Here is a 16,270-nt window from a genome sequence, read left to right on the forward strand (position 1 = left end):
TTGTATATATTGAATAATAAATTACAATTCTAAAAATAAAGAAAGGAAAGCAGTAACCATTCTGACTCAAGTAGAGAATCTTTCACAGCATCTTTCTTTGGGGGAACAGCACTGATAATAGCTTGACAATTTTCAGTAGCATCGAGCACTTTCCAGAAGCTGAAATATAAACTGATAAATACTTCCCCCAACCCCAACAGTGGCAGCAATTTGAGATTTTTTTTCCTTTTTTTTGTTAATGGCTAAGAGAAAACCTATCCAACCCACCCATCATTATAAATATGTATATATATGTGTGTTTAAGATGCCCTTCTTGCAAAGTCTCTATTGAAATTAGAAAAAGAAGAAAGCACAAAGGTGTTTGTTTGCCAATGACCAGATTGGTTTGTTCTTTGCTTGATCCTACTTATGTTTTCTTCTGCATTATCTCAGAGAAGCCCAACACAATGCCTTGCCCTCCCAAAACACTCTAGGGGGAAGAAGCTACCCTAAGGTGCCCATGGATGGATTTTTCCTTGTGCTTCTAACAGTGTCAGGTCTCTGGGTTGTGGTGCAGCACCAAGTCTGTTGTGTTGGCCAGATTAGGGCTGTTCTCCAACATCAAGGCAGGCTGCATTTGCCCTGTCTGTATGCAAACTCCAAGATGATGACCCTGAGAAGTCCTTAAGGCGTAGATGAATCCCTGTGTGTAATGTGGATAAAGCAGGAGATATTTTTTCATTGTGGACTTTCATTTTTGTTTTATACAGTTCTCTTTTGCTCTCCATAATCTTTTATTTCTTTGGTTTGGAGTTGCCAAAGGTGACAAAGACCACTCCTGGCTCCTGAAAACTGCCATTGGTGTGGAAGTCTTTGCCTGGGCTCTTCACGTACCTCTGAAACACTGGTGAGGCAGACACCTCATACTGGGGATGAGAGACCACATCACATGTGGAAGATGTTTGTGTCTCTGATTGCTTGGTGACTGTGGTGGATGAAGTGATTATTTTGTTTCCAAACTGGTCCATTTCCTCATACTGCTCCATGACAGTCCGAGTGGCTCCATAGAGTTTGGACCCATCGGGCCCTGTCTGCAGCTCCAAGATACTTTTCTGCCTCCGTGGATTTTGCGGGCTGGAGACATTCAGAGAGCAGTAGTCTGAAAAGCCTCCTTTCATCCCACAGTAGCAGCTGCTTTTGGAGGTGTCCAGAGGGCACCTCTCTTTCTCACTGCTCTGATGGTTGGCATTGCCAAGGGTGTGCTGTTTCACTGAGCTCAGCCCAACTTTTGTTTGGACGGGCTCGGGTCTCTTCTCAAAGTGGGTTGTGTCATGCCCAGTAAAACCTGCTGATGGATGGTTAAAGGAGCTAAAGCTGTCCTGAGCAAAAGCATTCCTCTTTCCTGGAGTGTCAACACAATCTGGTGAAGGGATGTCCCAGGGGGAACGGGCTGTCCTGGGTGATTCTGCTGGTTTCCTGGCAGCAGACTCGATGGAGATGTAGGAAGGTGAGGAAGGAGAGCTGACACGAGACTGAACAAGGTGGGGGACCTCTAGTTCTGTCTTGGTCACCTCGGTCTTTTCTGCCACCTTTGCACCCCCCACAGATGCTGCCTCCCCTGTCTCCAGTGTGGTTCCCTCCTGCTTGGCTTTACTTGAGACAATACTGATTTTACGGATGTTGCTGCTGCTCACAGAGCTTTGGGTATTCCCCAGAGACTCCTTGAACAGCCCTGAGAGCCCAGCAATGTCCGAATCAGACTTGAGACTGGAGACCGAATAAAGAGCTTTCTTGATGGCCTCCTCGATGTCCAGGAGCCGGGCAAGTGTCTGCTCCTTCAGGTGGATGATCTCAGCACTTGCTCGCTCCAAGTCCTCAAAAACCATCTCCACCGAGGAGACGCTGTCAGTGTCCTCCTTTGCCAGTGTTTCAGCCCTTTCCTGCTGCTTGGCCTGGTGGGCTTTCTGACGAACCACCCAGTCAGGGACCTTCTCAAAGAAGCTCTTCAGAGCTTTCACATCCACTTTGCTTGTCTCCTCCTCAAACTCCTTCACCCTGGTCAAGATCTCTTGCAGCTCCTCCTGCCTCCTGAGGTTCTCAAAGATCTCCATAGCCTCCTTGACATTGCCTTTCATGATCTCCTCTTTGTGTACTGACAGTCTCTTCCGACGCTCATCTTCTGTTTCTCTCTTGGGTTTTTCTCTCATAACAACTGCTGGCTTCTCCTGGCCAGGTGTCTCTGTCTCCCCATCAGGACATTTCGATTGCCCACTATTCCCTTGCTCCTCAAAGGAGTTCATTGACTGCTGTTGGAAGTTCATTGAATGACACATTTGTCTCCTCTCATTCGCCTGCTGCATGACTCTCTGGCTGTCCCACAGTCCATAAGAATTAGACACACTTTCTCTTTCCACCTTGGATGAGGCATTTTGTGCAATGTCATCTCCTCTCTTTGGAGGAGTGGTGTGGTCCACGGAGGAGGTGCTTGTCTCAGTCTGTCCTGGCACATGAAGTGTCTGTGCTCTACCAGGACAGGTTGGATGTGACACTGAAGAGTACACTTTCTCGCCTTGGCAGAGCTCTGTATGCTTTTGAACCATCTCACCTGGACCTCTCCTTGGAGCTGCTGCTTTCCTGCTCATCATTCCCTGCTCGACTTCAAAACTAACCACTCCATTTTTCATTGGCTTTGAAGTCTTAGCACTGTCTGATTCCACCTTTCCTTGTCCTCCTTTGCTTGCCTTGTACCTTTCCTCTGCCAACTGAAGAGGGGTTTTGGCAGTGCTTTTTGGCAGCTTTCTCTCAGGGCTCATACCCTGAGCTGTGACAGACTTGTCCACTGAAGTTTCCAAAATGCAGCGTTTTGCCTGAACCTCCGCGTGGCCCAATTGTTCATGTACTTCCATGCAGCTTAACCCCAGCTCTGTGAGGGGAGGCTTTGGCTTGCTGATCTCCCTCAGGCCTTGAGGTTTTGGAGGCAGGGGTGGAGGGATGGGTTTGGTTGATCTGCTTGTGCTGCTATTTGCAGAGGCAGAATGTGCCTCATGGAAGAGGTGCTCAGGTTTTGGAGGGGGGACAGGTTTTTTCCTGGGTGGAGCAGTAATTTCTGGTTTTGAAGGAGTCCTGGGCTTCTCTGCAGGACTTTGATCACTGGCTTTGCAGGACAGAGAAGAGAGGGCAGGAATAGGGGTCTGGAGTGGTGCAGAACATCCTGGGGCTTCATCTTTGCTGGTTGGTAGTGGAAGGGCACCTTCTCTTGTTGCCTTAGTTGAGGGTGGGCATTGCTCTGCTTTCATCACAGCAACTGGAGGAGGAGGAGGAGGAAAGTCATTATCAGTCTGTGACCCTGAAGCCTCTACAGCAGTCTGGTTACTAACGACTTGAGTCTCATTTTTCTTTTTACACACAGAATAGGACTGCCCTGCGTTTCTGTATATCATAGCAGCTTTAAAGTCCCCTTTGGAGACATTAACGTTAGACTTTTCCAGCGACTGAAGTGTGGCCTTTAAATTACCTCGGACAACATCCTCCTTTTCTACCAGGCGCTGTTCTGTGGCGGCACTTTGCAGTGCTCTGATAGCTGTCTGCACATCCCCTCTGATAATACCATCTCTTTCTTCTTGCACTGATTGCTCTTTGTAATCAGACTCAACAATAGGGTTTATACAGGTTTTCACAGGTGTGGCAGTATAAAGACCATCCTTAATGCTAACTTCTCTACTAGGCACAACTTGGCTTTCCTGGCTCAATAGTTGTCCTCCCTGTACTTCCTCTGAAGCACTGACCTTTTTGTGTGATGCTATGCTCTTCTGAGACACGCTTGTGTGGGTCTTGGATGCCTCCTGGACTCTGGAGGTGGTGGTCCTGATGGCAGTGCTGGTGCTCTCCTGCACGGTGGATGCAGATTCTTGTTGGCGTACAGTTGACTGGAGGGTTACTGTGCCCTGTGTGCTGGCTGCCTGCTGCCTGCAGGCCATGTGGACCTCCTCCCTGTTCCTCTGTATCTTGCTCTGGACATGGTGTTGGATGTTTTTTGCTTCTGCTGTTGCTAGCCTCAGGCTTTGCATTGCAGCCTGAAGATCACTCCCAAGGGCCTTTTCTTCTTGCTGATTCTGACTGGCTTCCCCTGTCACCAAGCTCTGTGGTTTCCCATCCAATTCTCCCCTCTGAGCCATCACTTGGGTTGGAGACATGCCTTGCATCATAGCTTTGGATTCCTTCAAACCGGCAAAAGATGCCGCTTCTTTCTCCGCCTTCTTGCTGACATCTGCAACCCTTTGAATTGACTTTGTAGTCACTTTAAGCCCCCCTGACAGAATTTCTTCCTTTCCCGTCACTGTGGGTAGGGGCCTCCCAAGACATTGCACAGTGGTTCCTGTCACCCCTACTGCATGCACAGCCCCTCTCTCTGATGCACCCTCTTTGCCCATGCTTTCACATGCAAACACGTTTTTTGCTCCCGACATAGCCACTTGCTCACCCTCTGTGGTTACTTTCTCTATTTGTTCCTTGTGTGCTAAGACATGTATCTTAGTCCCCTGCATAACCTGTGGGACACTCTTGTCTCCCCCTTCCTCTGCTTGGGAAGAGATGAGGGACTGTATCTCCGACTCCTGCTGCAGGTTCTTCAGATAGTCTAGGTCTCCCTTCTCAATGCAGCTTGCAAAAAGCTGGACGTTCCCCTTCTCATTGTCCTCGCGCTTAACAGTTACTGTTGTTTTCTGTTCCTGAGAAGAAGCCAACAGGTTCCCTATCGTTGACTTCACATCCCCCTTGACAACCTTCTGCTGGACAGAATGAAACAGGAGGGAGTAGAGAGTCATCTTCACTGATCCTGACTTTGTCTCTTGTAAGACCATCCCCTTTTTGATGGAAGCATCTTGACTGAGGAGACCCTGTAGAGCCTTGGTTACATTTCCACTCAAGTCCTCTTTGCCTTTAACAGCTTCACTCTGGTCCAGTAGCTGCAATGGGCTTACTTTGATCTTGCCCTCTCTGTCCTCCTCCACCAGCACACTCTGTGCTTCCACATTGGTTCTGTGCAGCAGCTGCAGCATGATCCTTTGCAAATGGCCTCCCACAATCTCTTCCTTCAGGATCTCTGGAGCTCCTGGGCTGCTGAGCTGGTACTTCACCATCTTCACGCTTTCCATATCATTGGCTTCAATGAGGATCCCATCATGCTGAATAGCCTGGCAAACGCAGAGCGTCTCTAAAGTCTCCTTCATGGTCCTTTCTTTCAGTTCTGTTTCTACAGTACCTTCAGGAGCACTAAATTTATCCAAGGGTGTGCTCTCGAAGAGCCACGTTGTACTTTTCACATCTGCTCGAGGGATCACTTCTTGGGCCTCAGCACTGGCTGTCACCTCAGTGTCCTTAAGGGTGTCCATTGGCTGGGTTTCAAACAACCAGGTGCAGCGTTTTACATCCCCTTTCTGGCTGTCCTCTCTCTGCACTGTACTGATAGATGAGCCTCTCTCTGCATCTCCGTACAGAGAGTCCACAGGCTGGTTTTCAAAAAGCCAAGTGGATGTCCTCACATCACCCCGCTGAACATCACTGACACTGACCATCCTCACGTACTTCTTCTGGCCCACTTGCTGGGACTCAAACAGCTGCTTGTTGGACTGAACATCTCCTTTCTGCACATCATCTACTGTTCTGGGCACAGACATCTTTCCCGCTGAGAAGGAGTCAAGAGGCTCTGTCTCAAACCTCCACCGGGCAGCCTGGACATCTCCTTTCTTGATGTCCTCCTGAGTGACAGCCCTAATTACAAACACCTCTTCTTCCTTCTTGATCTGATCCAGGGGCTTCGTTTCAAACAACCACCGGGCACCTTTCACATCACCTTTCATGATTTCTTCTTTCTGCACTGAGGTGACCTCATGGTATCCCCCCTCTTTGTCCTGGATAGCATATAATGGTTGGCTTTCAAAGAGCATTGTGCAGGACTTGACATTAGCTTTGCTCATGGTGTCCTTCTGAATCTTCTGGAGCTCTGTCTCATCCACTTTGTCATGGATTTGGTCAAGGGAATAGGTCTCAAATACGAACCTTTTGCCTCCAACATCTCCCCCCTTGATACCCTTCTCTGGGGGGATTTCCTGGATGCCCTCAGAGCTGTCCTTCAGGGTGTCCATGGGGTAGTTCTCAAAGAGCCAAGTGAACTTGTGCACGGATCCGGCTTCAATTGTCCCATCATCCTTTTGGGATGTTGGTTTGGTGGCTGTCTCCAAGGGCTTAGCTTCAAAGAACTCCTTCACTCTAGACACTTCCCCAGACTGTATCTCCACACGACTGGAATAGCGCATGGTTTTCTTCAGGTCACCTTCACCGACAGCACCGCTGCCCAAGGGTTCAGTCTCAAAAAGGTGCCGGACTGTTTTGACATCAACTCCTTGTAATTCGTCCTGACTGTATGCCTTACTGACTTGCAAATACTGCTCCTCCTGGCCTTTCAGAGAGTCCAGGGGCTGAGTCTCAAACATCCATGTGTATGATTTCACATCAGCTTGGGGTACACTGCCATTCTCCTCCTGCTTCTTTTCAGCCTTCTCATACAGAGTGTGGACGGGCTGGGTCTCAAAAAGCCACTTGCAGGTCTTCACATCCCCCCGCTGGGAGATCTCCCGCTTTACTGAGGGTTGCTCCTCACCTTGCATAGCTTGTTGATGTATGACATCCATGGGCTGAGTTTCAAAGAGCCACCTGGCTGTTCTGACGTCACCAGCCACCACCTCTTGCTTTGTGATCCCCCGTATTACATCCACTTTCTTGATGCTCTCATCAAACTGGTCCAGAGGCCTGGTTTCAAACATCCATTTGTAGTTCTTGACATCACCACTGATGATTTGCTCTCTGCTTACAGAGGTGACCTCATGGAAATTGCCAAAGCTATCCTTGATAGCATACAGAGGTGTTGTCTCAAACAGGATTTGGTTGGCTTTGACATTGCCAGCTGGGATCTTCTCCTCTTCCTTGGTGACAGGCTCAGCATCAGCCTGCTTAATGCTGTCTAAGGGGAGAGTCTCAAACAAGGTCTTGAAAGACTTCACATCCCCTTTCACTACCTCTTCTGTGTTGGTGGCTGGAATTTCTTCCTCAAATGTCTTGGAGATGCTGCCAAGGGGACAGGTCTCAAAGACATGTTTTCTTTGCTTCACATCTCCCTTCTCCTCTGCTGAAAGCTCTACTTTCTTTAAACGTCCCACCTCAAAATTGTCTTTCAGAGTTTCCATTGGCTGGGTTTCGAATAGCCAGAGAGTAGATTTCACATCGCCTCCAATGACTTGTTCTTTGGCTACAACGCTTTCTGAATCTTCTCCTTTGAGAGAATCAAGAGTCTGGGTCTCAAACAGCATTCGCTGCTTACTGACATCTGCCCCTGTGACAAAATCTGTTGAAGCCTTGAAATCCTGTTCTTCAACTGTGATTTCTCTGATGGCATCCAGAGGCTGAGTTTCAAATATCCACCTTGCTCCACTGACATCTGGCCTTCCAATTTCTTCCAAAGAAATCCCACGGATTATTTGCACTTTGGAAGTGTCTTTATTGATGGTATCCAGCGGCTGAGTCTCAAACAGCCAGCGAGCCGTTCTGACTGCATTGCTCTGAATCTCTTCTCTACAGACGGACTTGATTTCATGGATGTTCCCAGTTTTGTCTCTGATGGCACAGAGGGGCTCTGTTTGGAAGAGCCTGATAGTCTTCTTAACTTCACCTTTTAGCTCCTGGATTTCTGACTTGAGTTGTAGGATGCTCTTCTCCTCCACTGAGCAACACCGTCCTATAGCGTCCAAGGACTGCGCTTCAAAGAGCTGTCTGGCACCTTTCACATCGCCTCCCCGGACAGGCTCCTTGAGAACTGCCTCCTGCACTTCAATTTCATCTGTGTACAGTTTGTTTAATGAGTCTAATGGTTGGGTCTCAAACAGCCACCGGGCCGTATGCACATCCCCTCTGGCAAGGTCTGGTTCTGACACCTTGGCTGATGTTGACAGGCTGTCCCCATTGATTGCCTGCCTTTCAAACCTAAGGGAAGTACTTTTCACATCCCCACCAGGAATGATCTCTTCTTCTGTCAGTTTCTTTGTGGCTTGATGGTCCCCAATGGAGTCAAGCGCCCAGTTCTCAAAGATCCAGCGCATTGACTGAACCTCTCCTGGAAGAACTTTGTCCAGGTTCACAGATGCCTGTGCATTGGGATCTTCAGTATTAAGCATTTCTGCCAGGTCCTCAGTCACAGCTTCTTCCAAGTTCTTCCTGAGCTCAGGATGCATGTGTCTGTAGAGCCTTTTTAGCTCGTTCACTTGACGCTGCTGGTAGAACTTGGAGAAGGCTTGCTTTGGAGGCAGCACTGGTTGTGGGTTGGGTTCCTGGTTCCCTGGAGGGGTGACCTGGCCAAGGGCAGGAGGAGGAGGTAGGTCGTCTTCCATTTTCTTGATGGCAACTTCAGATGGTTTCTGAGCCTCTGCCATCTTTGGGGAAACAGTTTTAAATGTCAGCATCATCTTTTAACACCCAACCCCGTGGCCATTAGTACTGAGAACGGCAAAGGAAAAAGTCAGCCAGCAAGGGAAATCCATGCACCTACTGAGCTCCATACCTTTGGTTCAGTAGCACACAGCACTCCAAAGCACCACACCACTGCACACGCTCCAGGCTTGGTGTTAGCTCTGGTTCCACAGCAAGGCCCTCTAAAGCAAGTCCAGGCACGTGTGGTGGTTAATCTATAGTTCCCAGGGTTCAGTCCTGCTACAGCATAACAGAGATATCTGATTTGGACTGTGTCAACAAGAGAAAGTGACCACAAGAAAAATGTGAAGAAGGCTGTCTTAGAGTAGTGAGCTATAAGTTAACTTCTTTGTCCTGCTCCCTGGTGTCCAGGGCAGTGTAAGGGCCTGCAGAGAGTCTGGGAACAGAGGATACAGGTGCAGGAGAAAGCCAAGGAGCTATTTGTGAAGAGATCTCAAGAAGAAAATGGGGAGAGGAAACCAAACAAAAGTATCAAACTGAGCTGATGAGGACAGCCTATTCTTGGGCAGTGAGCTAGCGTGATGGGCTTCTGGTATCACCATGGGGACTGCAGAGGAGTGAGGGCTTGGGGAAGGATGTCTGATTAATGATTTCTTCTGTTGGACTCAAAGCATGTACCCGACGTCATAATTTGCATAAGAATAGATGAACAGTTATACAATTAAAGACTTAAATATTGCTCTTCTGACTTGCAGACTTGTACGGGCATGAGGCTAACTAATGCTTACAAACTGCTGGAATTAGACCAGTTGTTTAGCCTACCTTCGAGCCCCATTTTCTACTTTTTTTCTTCTTAACTTGGGAAGCCTGGGCACCAAACACTGAACTGAATACCTGCGATCTGCACTGGCTTGGCGTTTATCCAAAGGGAAGGTAGCCGAGGCCTATAATCATTATCTAAAAGAGACCGTAATCCTGGTGGCTTTCCTTTCAGTAAACAGATCTGCTGACCCTTGGCATGCCTTTGGCGTTACGTCTGTAGAGTTATGCCTGGAATATTATTAGTTGTTGCTCAAAGCAATGGCGTGCGGTGTTATTTCACTCTGTTACACACAGATTGTTCCGGCTAAAAGTAAGTATTGAACATTAGTAAAAAAACCAACAAAAACAAAACCAAAACCCGGAATGCCAAAACCAGCATACTTTGCAGCAAGTGTAAAACGCAAATCTTTCACGTGAGCCAACATATATTGAATGCACGTCTAAAAATAAGGGGCTTTTTTGGATCTATGAAGAAATTCTGAATGTGGAGAAGGGCGACCGAGCAGCTGATAGCTATATTCAGTATAGAAGTGCTCCTTGCTCCCTTGTGTGGGCATTTAAATCACACTCCACCACAGTCCACAAATATTCGGTTAGATAACAGTGCTTATCTCTAACATTTCTTACCTTGCTTTTTTTCTGGCTGTGGGGAGAGTGAATGGAGTTGTCCTTCACAGTACTCTGGAAAAGACAAGGGGAGAAATGACATCAAACTGCACTGGAAGACTCGTCTGTTACCTGTATCTACTACAGAGACCTGGAAACCATTACAGATGAGGCTTTTTGGTTCACTGTCAGTTCTGTACAGCTGGGAAAAGCAATCTTATTCTAGGATGATCAGAAATATTTTTTTCCAGAGGTCTCAGTCAACACATGAAACCCCAAACCCATTTGTTTAGAACTAAAGGAAAAATAAAACAAGCACTGATTTCTTCAAAGTTTGATTTAGCTTATATATTTGTTTATATTTTGATATTTTTAAAATAAAACTGATCTATAGTTGTCATTGCTTTATGGAATGTGAAATTAATTGGTTTGAAATTGCTTTTTGTTCTTTTTCTCAGACTTATAACTGGCTGTAATTTTCCAATTACAGTCTTCACTTTATTTTTTAAATTATTTTTATATTTATTTTCATCTGGGACTGCTTCAGTCTGGACTCCTCCAGTGCAGAGTCCTGATACCCACTCAAGAGACTACATCTCTGAGCAGGGACCCTGTAAAAAATGGAGTGTGAGAGGGAACATGAATGAGCCTGCAGGAACAGTTCAGATGTGAAATCACGTCCTACATTACCCCTGGATCACCAGTGGAACTGGGGAAATGGGAAAAATGTAGCTCAGTGCCTCATAACCCTTACAGCAGGAATTATCCTGTGACCCAAAGATCAGCCTGGAGTGGGTGACTTAATCCCTGCATCCCAGACCAAGGGCTATAAGCAGAGTAACACAGAGAGGTTGCACTGTAAAGTTATGGCTGAGTGTGACAGATGTGAACATATATATATATGCATATATTTATATGCATATATGTATTTATATTTATATGCATATATGTATATATATACATACACACACACATATATATACATGTGTGTATGTCTTGGAATGGGTACAGCATGGTGATGTACATGTTGCTGTGTGCTGAATATCTCCTCTATGGATGTGAGTGTGTGAATATATACATGCAAAGAATGTGGAAATCTTATGTATGAATAAACTGTATTGGGTAGTGGATGTAGACATGTGTGTGCATGTGTGAATATTACGTGTGCTGTATATATGTGTGTGTGTCTATATGAAGCATATATATCATATCGACACAGTTCAGTGATGAACTGGGCAGTATTAGGATTATGGTTGGACTCAACGATCTGAAATGTCTTTTCCAACCTAAATGATGCTATGATTCAATGATACACATACATATCAACACCTCTGATAACATCCATGCAGTATTTGCAAATGGCAAGGGAATGCTGGTCATTTTTGGGGAAAAAAATGCCACATTTCTCCAGATTTACCAAACCAGATATGTTCCCTTGCACCCTCTTACAGCCACTTGCTGGATAAGGACATTTTTCGGATGCCAGTGTGGGAGGACAGCAGTGCTCGATGCTTACCGACTGTGTGGGGCTGCTGGCGTGAGCAGCAGCAGCAGCTGTCTGGGAGAGATAGAGAGCTGACAGCTCCTTCACGGAGGGCACAGAGGACCTCCCTTGTCCTTGGTGAAGTATGCAGCTTGTGCTGTCTGATACGGCTAAAAATGACCGCGTCCTCTCATCTGAAACAGGAACAGACGTGCACAGTGAGCTGTGTGCCAACGATGAGAGGGCAGGACCAGCTATCTCTTACTGAGGGCTCTGCTGGGCACCTCTGCCATCTGCACACTGATTCCCCTGGCAGTCCACACCCTGGGCCTCCCAAAACTTAACATCCTGCCCTTTCGATGCAGGAAGAAAATGTGGACATTTTCACCTCTTTCATGGCTGAAACAGACTTTGAGCCTGGATGACAGTAACACATCGAGTAGTGATCTGATGCCACCATCCTACTGCTGAGGCACAGAGCCTGCATCCATCCCTGCATCCATGGACAAGGCCACCATCAAACAGGAGTGAACCAGAGGACATTCAACTTGAAACAATTCCCCTTTTTTTGCTCCTTGGCCACATCTCTCTCCCATTGGCATTCCTCATACACAGTTATACCCATTTATCTTTACGTCTCCGCTGGGATCCCATTTCAGGGATGTGGGAGATGAAGAGGCTATGAGACTCACCCAAGGACGTAGCAGGGAGTCTTTGGCAGAGTCATAGGACTGAATCCTGCTTTTACTTTGGAGATTTGATATTTTGAGCTGCACCAGCTTCCATGGGGCCACCACTGGGGACTGGCATGGCACTGCTGAGATATTCAAGATATTCAGCGTTCTTCCTACCTTTGTTCAGATGCCTCCCATGGAGACAACTACAGCTGGGGATGTCCCTAATCTGGTTCATGGAGAAATGGCTACTTTGGGAGGAGGTGATCTATTAACCAGACCTCCTGAGGGGTGCACAGAGGATCTGGGTGGTGTGTGTGGTCATGCACTTTTGGATGATGCTCAACCCATGCTTCCTCATTCCCATCTGTGGTAGTTCCTCCCCCTTGGTCCTCTCTCCCCTAAACACTGGGGGCTTCCCCTCCCTCTGAGGATGAGAGCTGTGTCCATCCCCAGAGACAGGTTCATGTCAAAACTAGTGGCTCTAAAGTAAATGGGTTCACTTTTCAAAGAAAGAGGCAAATCCAAGTTCTATCTAAGGCATTTCCTTTCCTGTTACTCTGCTAGGTGTCAGCAGGATGGCCATCCCCACCTCCCACCACACATTTTTATAGAGCTTTACACCTATATGATGCATCTTAGCCTCCCAGGTTAGTCAGGGCTGTAATTTCTCTGTTACCACTGTAAAAACACGAGAAAGTTCTCCTTTTATCTGCAGACTTGCATTGCTGCATTCGGATTTAGTGCGGTATTTGCAATGCTTTCTGTTTGAACAATGGGCTCTCTCTCCACAAATCCAGCTATTGCACAGCCAGGAAAGGGCTGATGGACTTTTTAATGTGTGCACATTAGGAGCACTACAGCAATTCTTTGCCCTCAAATCTCAGCTCCCCAAATCACGAGATTCTCTAAATAATGAACTCTTTTTTTGTTGTTTTCTGGGTTGTTAGCTCATATTTTCAAGTTTTTCTCTAAAATACCAAAGGCGATTTACTCTGTTTTTATTCTAAGGTGACCACAGGTAACATGATACACTAACAGGATTCCAGAAGCTGGTGCTTCAAATGAGATACCAGTTTCTACAGGTACAGATATGCATCCAAAAGCCATGAAGACAAGAGCAGAGGGACTCTAGTGAGTCTGTCAGACACAGCTGGTGTGTTTCTGGATGGTGCCAAACCCCAGGGTTCCTTCTGTCCTTGGTTCCAGCTTTTCCTGCAGATGCACAGGGATTTTGATGCAGAACCAAGTTAGGATACATGAGGAGGCAGTGGGTTGCAACACAGATTTAGTTGCCAGCTCTGCCAGAGGTCACTGGGACGCAAAAGGAAGAAACAGAAGAAATTTCCTTAATGCTTTTTTGCTAAGTGACCATATGGACCCTGTCTCCCTTATTTTTGCTTTCTGATACTTAAACACTGAGTCAAAACAAATTCTCCATCTACAGCCTGTGATGACAGTGGCACTGCTGAAAAAGATTTGGTGCATCTTTAGATAAGCTGCAAGGTTGCAAGATAAATCACCCTCTGATTGCATCAGTTTTCCCCCACTCTGTTCAAGAGACCCCAGATTTTGACTAGATTCCTGAATTTTTGAGATGAACAGGACCCTGAAAATGGGGAGGAGAGGGTCAAGGCATCAGTGAGACAGGAGCTGGTGCTGTTGGCTGCTAACACAAGTCCCTCTATCTGCTGCAGTGGGTTTCTCCCTTGATTTGGAGGCTTGAGACATTCCTTTGAAAGGATCCACTCTCTAAAAATGGAAAATGAAACAACTGCTAGTGAAGATAACTCAGATTTCATGGCCTTTCCCTATTATTGCTGTACTCTGTGAGAAGAGCATTGAGGGATGTGCCGAATTAGCTGCAGAAATCTTTGAAAAACCTTGTCTGGGAATGTCTCTCTTTTCTCCTGCATTGCTGAATTGCCTACTGGAAAGGCAAAAGGGGTCCAATCAGTCTGGAAGAGAGAAGGTGATGAGGTGATGTAAGGTGCATCCTTGCAAGGAGATGAGATTTGGCTAAGAGTCCCAATAAGAGCAATGGGTAGAGCTGGGGAGAGTCAGCCTTGTGAGCTCTAAAGCAGAAAGAAAAGCAAACACAGATTTGCAACCTTTCCGGTTGGGAAATGAACACAAGCCCTTGGAAAAGGCATGGCCAGGCTAAAAAAACTCTATCGAAAACTACCTCCAGGAGATGGGAGCACTTCACAGCAAGGCAGGGACCTGCTTAACCATTTCAGGGCTAAATGCTTAGCAGAAGCATCCGCATGTCCTAGAGCTGGGCTGGTAATGTTTAATGGTCTTCTCCCACCCCAGGCTATGAGGGTTACTATTGAGCTGATATAATTTGTATTGGCCCATGGGCCTGTGGGGTGAGATGCCTCAAAAGGGGAGCAATGTGCCCCTCCAGCCAAGGGTGAATAATGCAGCTGAAGGAAGATTTCCAGACCACACAGTGGAAAATAGCACAGCCTCAGTGCTGCTTAGTCCTTCATCCGTTAGCTTGGATGGATGAAAGGCCACAGGGCTTCTGTTTTAATGACGGATATAATTAGATACAAGGCTTTCGTTGAAGCCTTTCCCTTATCATTGCCTTTGTTTTTTTTGACATTTTTGCAGTGCACAGCCCTCTCTTTGCTTATCGCTTCTCACAAAACCCCCTGCCTTAGATAGGGGCGTCTCAAACCCGCCAGGCTCATGGAAAGCCTGCTCGCTCCGCACCGCTCTGCCTGACAAAACAGGCTGCTGCCACTCTCCAAATTGCTAATTATAGATAAGAACGAAAGAACAACAGTTCATTCTGCTAACGAGAAAGCCGAGCTGTCACATGTGTGTGGCTGATGGTGTCCAAGCAGCACCTCGGACAACTCAAGAGTTGTGAGCATGGTGCCACTGCAAAACATCCCTGGAGGGAGGGGGAGACGTCCCAGACGGGGATGCTAAAGAAAAGCCAAAGGACGTTATGCAGAGGCTTAGGACATTATTTGTCGTGTATGAGATGGAGGCTATGGAAGCCCATTTTGAGACCCTTACTGGGCTCCACATTTCTGCCTTGCTGAGCAAAAGGGCTCCGCTGGCATGTTCGGCATCCGCTCCACTGCTGAGGGATGCATCCCATGCGGCGCTGATTGATAGCACTGACTGTGGCCCCAGGGATTTAAAACCTGATACTTCAAGCATTAAAGCATGCACTTGTGAGCTAAAATAGAAGAAAAGAGCTCCTGAGGACCCTCTCCTCCCATCCCACCCAGCGGCTGGCACGGTGGCCGACGGCACTGCTATCCAAGTGAAGGATTTGGGGAATGCTCCTCCCCACTGGGGTTTGTTGGCAAAATGTCCTTCATGCCAGTGTCTGGCGCCGGATGAATCTGCACATTTCGTGTGAGGGGCTGCAATGTTAGGACTGCCCATAGGGAGCAGCTGTTGGGGTTTCTTTAGTTCTTCCCTTGCCCCACGCATGTGCAGATTGAGCTCAGTTTACAAGCCCTCTGTCCCATCGGCTGTGCCCTTGGCGAGCAGGGAGGGCTGTGGGACCTAGAAACTTGAAATGGGGAAAATAATTCCTCATATTCATTTCTATTCACTGATCCTTCTAGACACGGGGGGAAAAGGCAAGGCAACAGGGGGGGAAAGGCTCTTAAATAGTAATCTGAAAATTCACTCACTTCCTCTTCAGTTATCGTCTATAAATCACTCAACTGCTCTGTCTCTTGATGAAGATAGTGTTACAGGTCTCTTGAACCGTAATCATGTTACCCCTGACAGCCAACTCCCAACAAGTGGATAACAAATCACTGACAAAAACACCATCCCTCTCTTCCTCTGAGAAAACCCCATCTCGCCAGTAACACGGCAGCTCTGTCTCGCTCTGCTTTCTATTTAAACTGCTTTATCCTATACAGAAACAACGCTACCCACCTGTTGGTGTCCACCACCTCTGTCGCTGGCACTCCTTTGCAGCCTGGCTCCCACCACCAACCCCAGTGAGCTACCGACTGCCTGAGTCACCTATTAAAAAAGGAAGCTGCAAGCTCAGCACCAGTCTCTCGGCCCGCCTGGCCAACCACATGTCATCGGCTTTGCTCCCAAAATCAGCCGCCCTGAGCAAACACAGCTGCTAAGCAAAGCCCTTTGTGTCGCCGGGTACGCTCCATGGCGGTCTGGGGACCAGGGGTTGTGTAATGGGGCCCAAAATCAGCTGCAGGCTCACACGGGGCTTGCACGAACT

The 16,270-nt window shown here is 47.4% G+C and overlaps 1 protein-coding gene across 1 annotated transcript in view; it reads right to left on the bottom strand.

Annotated features, from left to right (window-relative positions):
* Positions 1-16,270, bottom strand: part of LOC104544603 (xin actin-binding repeat-containing protein 1-like) — a 21,575-nt gene continuing 5,305 nt past the window's right edge. Inside the window, exons 2-4 of the mRNA XM_010189523.1 lie at positions 11,402-11,562; positions 9,907-9,960; positions 1-8,459 (exon numbers count right to left, since the gene is read on the bottom strand). Coding sequence (XP_010187825.1) covers positions 774-8,459 — 7,686 coding nt within the window. The 5' untranslated portion in view covers positions 9,907-9,960; positions 11,402-11,562 and the 3' untranslated portion in view covers positions 1-773. The remainder of the gene's footprint in view (positions 8,460-9,906; positions 9,961-11,401; positions 11,563-16,270) is intronic.

This window comes from Mesitornis unicolor, unplaced genomic scaffold (genome assembly GCF_000695765.1).
Source record: "Mesitornis unicolor isolate BGI_N332 unplaced genomic scaffold, ASM69576v1 scaffold5728, whole genome shotgun sequence".
In the NCBI taxonomy this organism is placed as follows: domain Eukaryota; kingdom Metazoa; phylum Chordata; class Aves; order Mesitornithiformes; family Mesitornithidae; genus Mesitornis; species Mesitornis unicolor.